The sequence below is a fragment of the Corvus brachyrhynchos genome, unplaced genomic scaffold (assembly GCF_000691975.1).
Source record: "Corvus brachyrhynchos isolate BGI_N302 unplaced genomic scaffold, ASM69197v1 scaffold46, whole genome shotgun sequence".
In the NCBI taxonomy this organism is placed as follows: domain Eukaryota; kingdom Metazoa; phylum Chordata; class Aves; order Passeriformes; family Corvidae; genus Corvus; species Corvus brachyrhynchos.
This window is the reverse complement of record NW_008238838.1, coordinates 5,872,743-5,884,315: the sequence shown is the minus strand read 5'-3', so window position 1 is coordinate 5,884,315 and position 11,573 is coordinate 5,872,743. Positions and strand designations below refer to the sequence as shown.

Below are 11,573 nucleotides of genomic sequence, written 5' to 3'. Positions count from 1 at the left end.
GCGCGCGAGTGTCCGGCGCCCAGCGCAGGGAGAACCCTCGACAGCAAGAGGCGGCTGGGAGGGGGCTGGGGAGGGAGGGAGGGAGGAAGAGCAGCAACCACAACAAAAACCATCCCTCTCTTTTCATAAGACAGCAGAATTTATCAGCCTGCAGCCCTTCACATCTGTCTCCTCATACAAAATGAAAGAGGCTTTGAAAAACAGAGGAGATGAAATAAAGCCGTCTGTGTGAGGAAGCTGGCATCTCTGCCACTGTCACTGTCACCATGGCAGGAATAATGACCGTGATTGTTTCTGCATCTGGGGATGTGCGCGGGTGCACGGGGAGGAGGGGGAGGAAGACGCACACCCACACCACCCCCACCCCTGTCCACGAGCCCCCAGCCCCGTTTGGGATGAGCTGGCCAGGCACAGGCCACCTTCCCGGTGGCACAAGATGTGGCGACTTCAGCTCTGCTGCAGCTCCTCTCCCTCGCAGCCCAGCGCAGGCCCCAGGGGCAGGCGGCTCAGGCTCACAGAAACATTTGGTTTGGGAAGAGGTTTGACCTGTACAGCTCTCACATCACTCGGCTTTGCTGTAGCAATTACTGCCCAGGCAGGCTCCACTCCCGGGGGAGACCTGGGGCAGCAGGACAGGAGCCAGCAGCAGCTTCTCTTCGTTAGATGATGTTTAAATAGAGGTATAAAAGGACAAAGATTGGGGCTGGGGGGAGAACCTGAATGCGCCAGCAAACCCATTTCACAGAGCTGGCTTTGGCATTTTATTGGGGTGATTCTCAGCGCTGTCCTGTGCAGAGCCACGAGCTGGACTTTGGTGGGTCCCTTCCAATTCCGGATATTCTATGTTTCTATTCCGTTCCAGGATTTTCAAGAGGACTTCGGAGCATTCCAAGCCCATCAGGCTGGCAGCAGCCTGCAGAGCACTCCAGGCAGAGGGGTCACTCCCAAGAACCCCTCAGGCAAGGTGGGCCATAGCTGATCATGGGTTGTGCACCCATACAGAGCCCCCAGCTCAGCACCCACATTGCCCTGCCCAGCGCATGGAGTGCTGATCACAGCCTCAGCCTGAGCTGCTCCAGTGCCTTACAGAAACTCCCATCCCAGAGGATTTCAGCTCTCTGCCAGCAGGAAGGTTTTTAAGATGCACAAAAGCATTAGAATTTATCAAGTGCCCTGTGAGCAGGGAGACAAGACCACGGCCCTTGTGATTGATTCAGCAAGGACCTGGGCGCTCCAGGCTGGGTTCTGTGGGCAGGCAGGAGGGTGCTGGGTTCAGCAAGGTGCACGAGGCACGTGTAGCACCAGGTTTCATTACAGAGCTCAGCTCCACTGCCAGCTGTGCCCCTCAACCTTCTCTGGGGGCTGGTGCTCAGCACAGAATCCTCTCACAGGGATGTGCGGCGCACGCTCCGAGAGTCTGCGAGCGACTCCAGGGAAGCCCAGACGCCTCTAAGGTTCATCAGCCCCAACACCCTCCTGCCCAGGTCGCTCCCCATCTCCTCATGCCACCGGTGGGGTGCTCCAGGGGACTTCCCTCTTGTCCCCAACTTCCTGGCCATCGCCTGAAAAACCTCAGTGTGCCATTCCGAGTGACTGGAACGACATATTCCAGCGCACAGAGTCACCCTGGGACACGGCAGAGCCAGCAGAGCCTTCCTCCATGCATCTCCTCCAGCTGATCTCTTCCTCCTCCTGCTCTCTGCACTCCAGGAAGAGACTGACATCCCGCCTGCCTCCCACGGGATCTCCAGACCCTCAGGCATCCCTCCCCTACAGCACAGCTGCTCCTCAGGGTGGCTGGAGAGTAACACAGGTGCACTAAAGGATGGCCCTGGCACAGGGTGCCCAGAGCAGCTGTGGCTGCCCCAGCCCTGGAAGTGTTCCAAGGCCGGGTTGGATGGGGCTTGGAGCCACCTGGGATAGTGGAAGGTGTCCTGCCCTTGGCAGGGGTAGGATGAGATGGTCTGAGGTCACTTCTAGCCCAAAGCATCCCATGGTCCTGTGATCCCTTTCTCTGCTCTCAGCCAAAGCTTCCCTCCCCTGCAGACGCTGCCACAGCACAGCAAAATCCACCAACAGCTTTGGTTTGGGACAGCCCGAGTTCAGTGTCACCAATCCCCATTTGGGTCCTGCTGGGTGGCCAGGGAGGCTGGGAGCCTGCAGAATCAGGGCACCAGGAGGTGACGGGGGGAGCGGGGCGGCCACCTCGGCTCTGGCAGCACCCGGGCTGCGCACAGGCTGCTGTTTACTTGTTGTGGTCCCTGCGTGTGCCGTGTGTGCATGCGTGTGGAGATTGTCTCCAACGTGACTCTGCATTATCAGGGCTATAATGAGTCCTTGTTAAAGTGGATTTGATGGAATAATTATATTCCAAAAAAACCTGCGGGAAAGCGCTCTCCCCTCTTAAAGGGCAGGATCATCAAACGTTCTCGCCACATTATTTGCAGTCACACCTTCTGCTGCATCTGCTCCTTTTAAAATCTCTAACTCCAATCTGATCTGAATATATAAATCTGAATTATCACAGCAAAAGGAGATGTGCTCACACCTTTTTTTATCTGTTGCCATGGCGATTAGATAAAATTCACGCCAAGTCTCTGGGGAAGGATGAAATGATTTCAGACAGAATCTCACCCCACTTGGTGAGAATAACGCCTGGAGCTACTTCCCTCTGTAACAGGTCTGGGCACATGTCGAAGCCAGAGAGGGTGGCAAGGGGTGGGGGAGAAGCCAGGACACCTTTGGAGGTCTCGAGGTCGACAGGGGAAAAGGTTTTGCAGCACCCCCAGACAGGGAAGGACAGGACGGCGCTCGCTCCGATCACATCAGGCGGCTCCGCGCTGCAGCTCTGCCCGTCCCGGGCACAAATGACAAAATCCAGCTGAAAAGGCCAAGCCTCGGCCAGCCTTGTGGCCAGCGGTCCCTCTCGGAGCTGCCTGTGTGGGGATCGCTCCCTGCACACGCTGTGCAGGCAGGGCAGCCTGGGAAGTGCCAGGCCACAGCCACCAGCTGCGGGCTCAGCCACAGGGGACAGCAGGGACACGGCAGCAGGGTGGCCTCGTGCCCGGCACGCTCCAGCTCACGGCCTCCTGCTCTAAACCAGCCGGGGTTATCCCACACTCGGGCCAAACCAACCCAAAACACCGACCCTCAGCAACTCCCCCAAACCTCTCCATGATGCCAAACAAACAGACAAGGGCAGCCTTTGGCCTCGCCGTGTTTATTCTGTCCCAGCTTCCAGCTTTTCCCCAGTGACAGGAGCCTGATGTCCCCCAGAATGAGCCCATTGACACAAGGACAATGCTGAATTATCCAGCTCCTGGCTCTTCTGCCCCCTGGATCATCCCCCCCGTGCCCCTCGGCACGCAGCACCCGCCCGGGGCGGAATGCTGTGCCCAGAAATCCCAGAAATCCAGCCTCCTGCCTCATCCCTGGACTCACCACGTCCTGGGATGGATTGCAGTGGGATTTGTGTACAGTTCCACTTGTGCTGTCTCAGAGAAAAAAAAAAAAAAAAGTACCAGTGGCGACGCGCAGCAGAGGCCAGCGAACGTTTTGGGGGGGGGATTGGCTGCATGGAACCACGAGGAGGCTGCTGCCCCTTCATTGCTCACACCACTAAACAGCTGCTGAGAGGAGGTTAAGGACCCCAGAACCAGCCCGGGGGACATCTGAGGATGGGACAGAAAGAGCCACGCAGGTCAAATGAAGCTCACAGCTGCAGCACCACAAAGAGATTAACTCAGGCAGAGATATTTTGGAAACTCCTAAAAGGCTCAGCCCACAACACACACAAAAACACCTCTAAAACTTCACAGAACTCAATGGGTTTTTTTTCAGCTCCTTCCTTCTGGCAAGCTTTACGTTTTGCTTTCCAGAGAAAAGGCTTTGTGGATAACCAGTGACTAAGTACATCCTCATCTGCGCAGCCCTCAGAGGATTTGTATCAGGCTGGTGACAAAGGCAGCACCCTTAGAAACGCTGGTACCTTGACAAGTGCTCTATTTAGATTTTTTCCAACACAACCTATCAAGTACACAACACTGAAGCAGCAAATAACAGCTCAGCTCTGGGTTTGCCAGGCTGGTAACACTCACTGCCTCTACTAAGTACATCCTCATCTGCGCAGCCCTCAGAGGATTTGTATCAGGCTGGTGACAAAGGCAGCACCCTTAGAAACGCTGGTACCTTGACAAGTGCTCTATTTAGATTTTTTCCAACACAACCTATCAAGTACACAACACTGAAGCAGCAAATAACAGCTCAGCTCTGGGTTTGCCAGGCTGGTAGCGCTCACTGCCTCCAAATCCTGCTGCCCTCACCAGCTCCAGTGCTGTTCTTCCCATGGGCACAGCCTGGACAGGTGACATTTGTGGCCAGCAAGTGACACAGTGACATCCCTGAGCCAGCTGGGGAATGGTTTGGGTGTGAGTGCACGGGCACGTGTGTGCTCAGAGGGTAGCAAAAGCCAAGCAGTGCCCAAATGAACACCTTGCGACTGCTGAGGAGGGGCTGAAATTGCTCAACCCCCACTTCGTGGTGTCACAAATAGCTCCCTGTGCTGTTCTTGCAAACTGCAGCTGGACAGGCACCCGGGGAGTGCCCACACACCTGGGCTCCACACTGCCACCACTGCCACATGCAGTAACAATAAAACAATAAAAGAAAAGCTGTTTACAACGTTGAGTTCTTAAAGCAGCTTGCAGCAGGATTTTCTCACTCTCACTCCGTGGAAAAGGGGTGAAGGGTGTGTAAACTCTGCTCAGCTGCTGTGCTCCCATCCAGCACCTCAAGTACACACCAAGATGCACCAGGAGCAGCTGAGTTTGAGGTGTGATTGTCCCCCCAGGCCCTGTCCTGTCACAGCTGCTGCCCTCCCAGACAGAGCAGCAGAGCCCTGTGAGCAGGGCTGTGTCTGTGGCAAGGCTGGGAACACGAGGCAAGATTGATTCTGATGTGAGCACCAGCAAGGCAAATGGGTTTTTGAAAACCCTGTAATTTCTCTGCAACCCCTGACTTCTCTAAACACACAGCAGCACAGTCAGGTGGGCACTAAACAGAAATGAGCTGCACTAATGATGATTTATGTGCGGGATAACCTGCCATAAAGAGTTTATCTTTGATTTCGGGGTATGTTACGGTGTTGCCAAGTTAACCAAACAGCACAACTCGTCACCCAAACCCCGGTGAGGGAGGCAGCAGCTCTCCAGCTGGGTTCTTGCCAGCAAGGCACCACCGAGGTTCTGCACCCAGCAAAAGAGCAACAAGATTTGGCTGAAAAAATGTGAGAGGTTGGGAGCCCTGTAATCCCAATTAATAGAGAAAAGATGAATCAATTGTAGAATTATAGAACAATTTATCTTGGAAGAGACCTGAAAGCCCACCGTGTTCCACCCCCTGCCATGGGCAGGGACACCTTCCACTATCCCAGGGTGCTCCAAGCCCTGTCCAGCCTGGCCTTGGACACTGCCAGGGATCCAGGGGCAGCCACAGCGGCTCTGGGCACCCTGTGGCAGAGAAGAATTTCTTCCTAGAACCCGAGAAAGCTCACAAAAGGTTCCCCCCAGCCACATATGGAGGCAGAGGTTGAGTTCACAAGAGCAGCCCCAGGGGAAGCACTCGCTGTCCCTATTTCTGAGCTGCAGGTATTTTGGTTGGGTTGGGGAAGAGACATTTACTGTGCAAACAGTCACCTAAAAAGAGCCACAAAGAAGCCTGGATGGAGATTTCCCCTGCTCTGCACATCAGGGCTGTTCCTCCCCTGCTGCACCTCAAGCTGCTGGGAAGATGCCCAGCCTTCCACAGGGAGCACCAGAGCAAAGTTTTGGGGAAAGCAGCAGGTTTGGCACGCTGGAGTCAGGAGAGAACACCACGTTACACTGGCAGCTGTGAGCACAGCTCAGGTGCAGCTCTGCAGTCCCTGCACAGCCGCCTCTCACCGGGCAGAATCCACCGCTGTGACCAACAGGGACCGCGGGGCCTCAGCACCACATGCCAGCCCTCCTCACCTCCACCCCATTCCCTCCCCTCATCCTCCTCACTCAGAATCAGGGCAGATGCAGAGGGTCAGCAGAGGTCAGGCAAAAACATATTTTTGGTAACAGCAAAGCCAGTTTTAGCTCTAACACACCAGCAACAAAAAAATAAGCTTCAGGCAGATACTATATTTGTAATCCAACGGCAAAACATGTTTGCTTGTGTTGACTCTGCACTGTAACACAATTTATATGTTCTGTCTTTAGGGTAATTATTGCTTTAGAATGTTAAAATCGTTCCACCCTAATTAAATCATCATATTAAAAAATCCACTGCCACAGCAAACTTGGGAAGAAGTCTGGTTAAGATCATGCGAGTGCACGGATGCTCAGTTGGCACACCCTCTGCTGAGCCCACCGGCCACGTGGGCTCCATCCTCCAGAATCCCACACCAAAGGATGCCAAAACCACAGAGGAAACAACACCCCAGGTTGTCCTGCTGATGGACCTCATGTCCCACTCATCAAAGGCACCAGCCCACAGCATCACCTGCATCGCCCAAAATGCATCAAGAGCACCACCGAGCACCTCAGTGCCCCAGGGCATGGACACCACAAACTCCTCATTCCCACCCACCACTCAGAAATCCACCTTGTGCTCCCACATCGACACAGAAAGGCTGGCAAGGCCTTGGTGCCAGTCTGTTCCCTGCCAAAGGGTGCCTGCCCAGCTACCACCAGCCCAGGTACCTCCAGGCACGTGGGCTGTGCTGGGTCAGCACCTTGGCTGCACTCAGGGAGCAAAGGCCACCAGCAAGAGCCACCACAGCCCCCAGGAGAAGCGGTCACCTCCCTCCAGGTGAAGCACTTTGCTCCTTAAACTCCTCCTGCCAGTCCCAGCCCCAGTCCCAGTGGCCTCTGCTCCCCACAGCAGCACTGGCACACGGAGGAGCACCAGGACTTGCTGACCTGTGAGCAAATATAAAGCGCAGAGCACTCACTTTGGGCAAAATCCTTTAATTCCCTCTGGATCCCCCGGGGGAAGCAGTTATTGATTGCTTTACTACCAGCTTACACACGCTGTGCCGGGCAGCCAGCGCTGCCATCAATAGCGGCTCCGCCGAGGAGCCAGGAGGTCACCCCGGACCACGGGGACACGGAGCTGGCCCCACGCTGTGCCCAGAACGTGCCACAGCCAGGCAGGAACACCTGCCAAAAATCACAGGGAAATACCTGGAGGAAAACACCTGCAGAGTCCCTGAGCAGAGGTGAGCGGTGCTGTCCCTGCCACAGCCCCTTCCCCATGGATGGAAGGCAGCTTGGAGAGGGACAAGGCCCAGGCTATGAGGCAGGGACATGGGACAGGGAGGCCAAGCAGGTTCCACCCCAGGGAAAAGCGAGATGATGGCAAGTTCCTTTCCCTGTGGCTGAATCAGTTGTGAAAACTCACAAGAGAAGGTGGGGTTTTGACTGGAGCGTCATCCTGACAAGACAAACAGCAGCCCTGACTGCAGGAGTCAGACACAAACAGCACAGGCAGGTGCTGTACCCAAAGCATCCTGCAGAAACCAGGACAGGGCACGTGTGCTGCCAAAATTACACTGAGCATCCTTCACCCTAGGGACACCTGGCCAGAGCACCCAGGAGAGCCTGGACACAACACCTCCGCTCACACCAGCAGCACTTTCCAGTCTGCAAAATCACCAATAAAAGCCTTTGCTGAGCAGCACAGGCACAGACAACAAGGCAAAACCAGACCCTCCACGGCAGCAGATGTCACACATGGCAAAGCAGGTCAGATTTCCAAGAGAACAGGTGCTCCTCTCTTACCTGGGATGATAGAAACGGTGTCTTTCTCCCAGGATACAACGCTAACATATTCCTGCACTGAAGAGGGGATGAGGCACTTGAAAACAGCCACGTTTCCACGCATCGACCTTTGGTCCTCCACCCGAACGGTGTACGGTTCCCTGAAAACTGTGGAGGAAAGCAGATGGTTGGTAGCATGACAGTGCTGGAGGAAAACACACTTCCTTTTGCTAGAATCCCACGTTTCCCAAACAAACCAACCCACCCAGCCACACGCTGCTTCCATCCCAAAACACCTTCCCGGGGAAGGAAGCGACTCTGCTGGGGAACGCGGCGCTGAGCTTGGGACAGAGCGACATCTGGCCCAGGTCCTGCTGCTGGCACCTGCCAGGCTCCCCAGCGTCACCTGAGCTTGCCAGACTCAGTGTGGGGACCAAGGACATTTTGTAGTTGTAATGTGCATTTCACCTCTGGTTGCTGAAAACGCATCCTGGGAGAGACAGCCCATGGCACAGAGCCTGGGGCCCTCCAAAACCCACTGCAGGAGTATTTAAGGCAAGCAGACGACAATTTCCAAGCCATGCCACATGGTCCCAGCATGTGCCCTATTTCTCAGGGAGATGTACACCCCTTTGACAGCTCCTTGCTGCTCCCTGGACCAGCAGCAATGCTCCAGGAGCACCTGGAGCTGGGTGAGGCGGACCCAGCTCAGCCTCTCCAGCAAGACAAGGAGATGTCACCAGCCCCAGCCACCACAAACTCCTGGAATTCAAGTACAAAATGCAATTGGGGGCAGCTCCCTCCTTACTGTGACAATAATTGTGCCCTGTAGGACATGGACACGATTGCCATCATGACAAATACACGTTCACTTGGTCACCTAACAACATTCCCTGGCCAGAGCAGGAGCAGCTCAACAAAGCTCTCAGCAGCCCCACAAGGAAGGTGTTTTCCCTGAGTGGGAAGTCCCTGTGGGCATTTCATCCCACACCTCGCACAGCCAAGCCAGCAGCGAGAGGGTGACAGCATTTCCACCCTGATTTCCTGGGCTTCCAGAGCTCCCTGCTCAGAGATGTGCCACGAGGGCACGGGGAGAAGCCGCCACGGAAAGGGGCTGCAGAGCCAAAGCAGATTAACCAGCAAAAGCTTCCTTAATCACCCGGAGCTGAGGTTTATTCACAGGCTTTAAAGGCCAGCGGGGAGCACAAGGAGCATCCTGAACGCTCCCTGCCACCACAACAACCCCAGCTGGGAGCAGACCCTTTCCACAGCCCCGCTGCATCCCTGACCTGTGCCAGCCCCACAGCCAGGGCTCCAGGCTTTTCCTGCCACCAGGAATAACCCCAGGAAGGCAACACACAGCCACAACCAGCGCACTTAAACCTCTCCACTGGCTGGAGAAATTTGCTCCATGGGCTCGCCAACAGCTTTCCCAAGACTTCCAGAGATCTCTTCCCTCATATTTCCAGTTTCCACTGCATTTTATTGAGTTGCTTGCTTTCTCCAGCTCTAATTGGCTCTCCGTGCTGCACTGCCATTAGAAAGCACTGGAGAGTGACTGGGATGTGGGATGGCCAGGAGGGAGCAGGAGCTGGGAATGTTCCACAACCGTTTCCACTGCCATAAAGCCAGAGCAGCTCCAGGAGCTGGAGACATCCTGGTGGCCTCACTGGACATCCACATCTCCTGCTAAGAGAAAGGGAGGCTGAGCTCCCAGCCCAACAGCAGGGGTGCATTCAATCCTGCATGGAGAGGGGGATGAGGGCCAGGACTCCCTCTCTGTGATCCCAGGGCAGCTCTGGGCACGTGGGGTCCCAGCAGAGCCAACCCCGCCATGCCTGGCGTGAGGAGAGCACAGCTCCACATTTACTACACCCCATCTGCTCCTCCACCACACTGTGGTTTATAGGTAACCTGAGAGTGCTGGTAAATAATTCACTCTGCAGAAGGGGGTTAATACCAATTTACTCCGCAGTACAAGGTATTAAAATAAAAAAACCCTGTAGTCACTTCTGTCACGTTCCCTCTGCTAGCCCCACTTTTAATAGGTTACATAATGAAGCCATTCCTGGGCTATTAGCCCTCCTCAGCCTGGTCAATAATTTACTATAATGGCTTTTGGAATCAGCTCTTTGCCATATTCCTCTTTTTTATTTATTTATTTTAATTTTTTTTGTTCTTAATAAGCCTTGGCAAGCTGGGGCTGGGTGCTGCAGTGGGAACAAGGCTGTGGGACACTGAGGGGCCCCCAGCATGGACAGATGTGGCCCAGCTCCTCCCACAGCTGGGAAAAGCCTCTGTACGTGGCTGGGTGAGACAAGCCCAGTTCAAAGGGAGAGGAGCTCTCCTGCCACCAGGCTGCAGCCACACCACGTTCTCCAGGCACTCGCTGGAGACCTCCAAGCTGCACCTCCCACCCAACACTCTGCCCTTCTCCCTGCTCCATCCTGTTGCAAGAACCCAACGCAGCAGCCCTGGTTCTGCATTTGATGGGCCAACTGGCTGTGGAGAAGAGCAGGGAGAAACCAGCCCCTCGTGCAAAGCCCAGCGCCCACAGGGAGCTCCTACCTGCTTTAACACGGATGTTTGGGCTCCTGATTTTGCCAGCCGAGTTCTCCGCGGTGCAGAAGTAGTCGTTGTCATGGATAAAGCTATTGAAGGCTGATGGCGAGAAGGGGTAGAGCTGCAAAGTCCCATTGGCATGGACATGCCGGATGTGGGGCACATCGTAGATGTCGTCACCTGTGGCCAGGTACCACCGAAGGACGGCGCTGGGTGACCCTGCTGCCGGGCAGGGGATCACCACCCCCACTGTGCTGGAGAAGGTGACCTGCTGCAGGGAGTCGTTCACAAAGTAGAGGCTGGTTCCAACATCTTCAGCGTGTGCTGTGGACAAAGCAGAGGCCACCAGGGTGGGCGGTCACTGCAGGGATCACCATCCTGGTGGCACAGAGACCCCCCCCTGGCACAGAGACCCCCCTGGCATGGCCCCTACACCCTGCGTGCGGCAGAGCAGGGGAGCGCAGGAGCATCCGTGCACGGCTGGGAGCACACAGCCCACCTTCACAGGCCAGCGCTCCTGCTGCCAGCACGGATGAGGGATCACAGGCACCTCGGCAGGGCAGCCAGGGGCTGTGCAGGTGAGGATGGACACCCCGGGCAGCCCCCGAGGTTTCCGCAGGGGCACCTGGCTGGCTCTGGGCACCCACACCAAGCACAACCACCAACGCTGTTCCTCCTGCAAACCCCGACATTCCTGTGATCCCCCAGCCCGGAGCAGCCCCATCCAGCATCCCTGATCCCCCACAGCCCCCCAGCACAGCCCCATGGGCAATACCAATACCCAGTGCACATCATTGCCAGGCAGGGCAGAGATCTCCACTGCTACCCCACCACTACCTCCGAGCCAGGAGAGGGGCAGGAAAACCAGGATCAGAGCTACTGCTCTCTCCAAGAGCCACAGGGAGGGAAGCCCAGACCCACCCTGCCCTCAGCCTGAGCTTCTCCCAGGCATCTCTGCACCATCCAAACGAGGACTGAGGTGGGTTCAGGGGCACAGTCCAGGCAGAGCTTGTGGCCACCTGCATGCCCAGGAGCAGCTCTCGCCGCTGGAGAACAGCGCTTCCCTGCTTGGGAAGTAGGGAATGGACCTCTGCACCCAACTCCTCCGGCCCCTCCTTCCCTCTCTCCAGGACCACGAGCTGCCCCTTCCCAAGCCAAGCCAGCGAAATTGGCTATAAATAAGGATGAGGAGGCCCCCAGTCACTTAGATCCGCTTTCTTTTTTTAG

At 55.9% G+C, this 11,573-nt stretch overlaps 1 protein-coding gene across 1 annotated transcript in view; it reads right to left on the bottom strand.

Moving 5' to 3' along the window:
- The window catches only part of DSCAML1 (DS cell adhesion molecule like 1), a gene marked incomplete at its 5' end in the record, with an annotated part of 89,694 nt that extends 78,990 nt beyond the window's left edge, over window positions 1–10,704 (bottom strand). Inside the window, 2 exons of the mRNA XM_017738379.1 lie at window positions 7,806–7,952; window positions 10,353–10,704. Coding sequence (XP_017593868.1) covers window positions 7,806–7,952; window positions 10,353–10,704 — 499 coding nt within the window. The remainder of the gene's footprint in view (window positions 1–7,805; window positions 7,953–10,352) is intronic.
- Window positions 10,705–11,573: the final 869 nt, after the last annotated feature.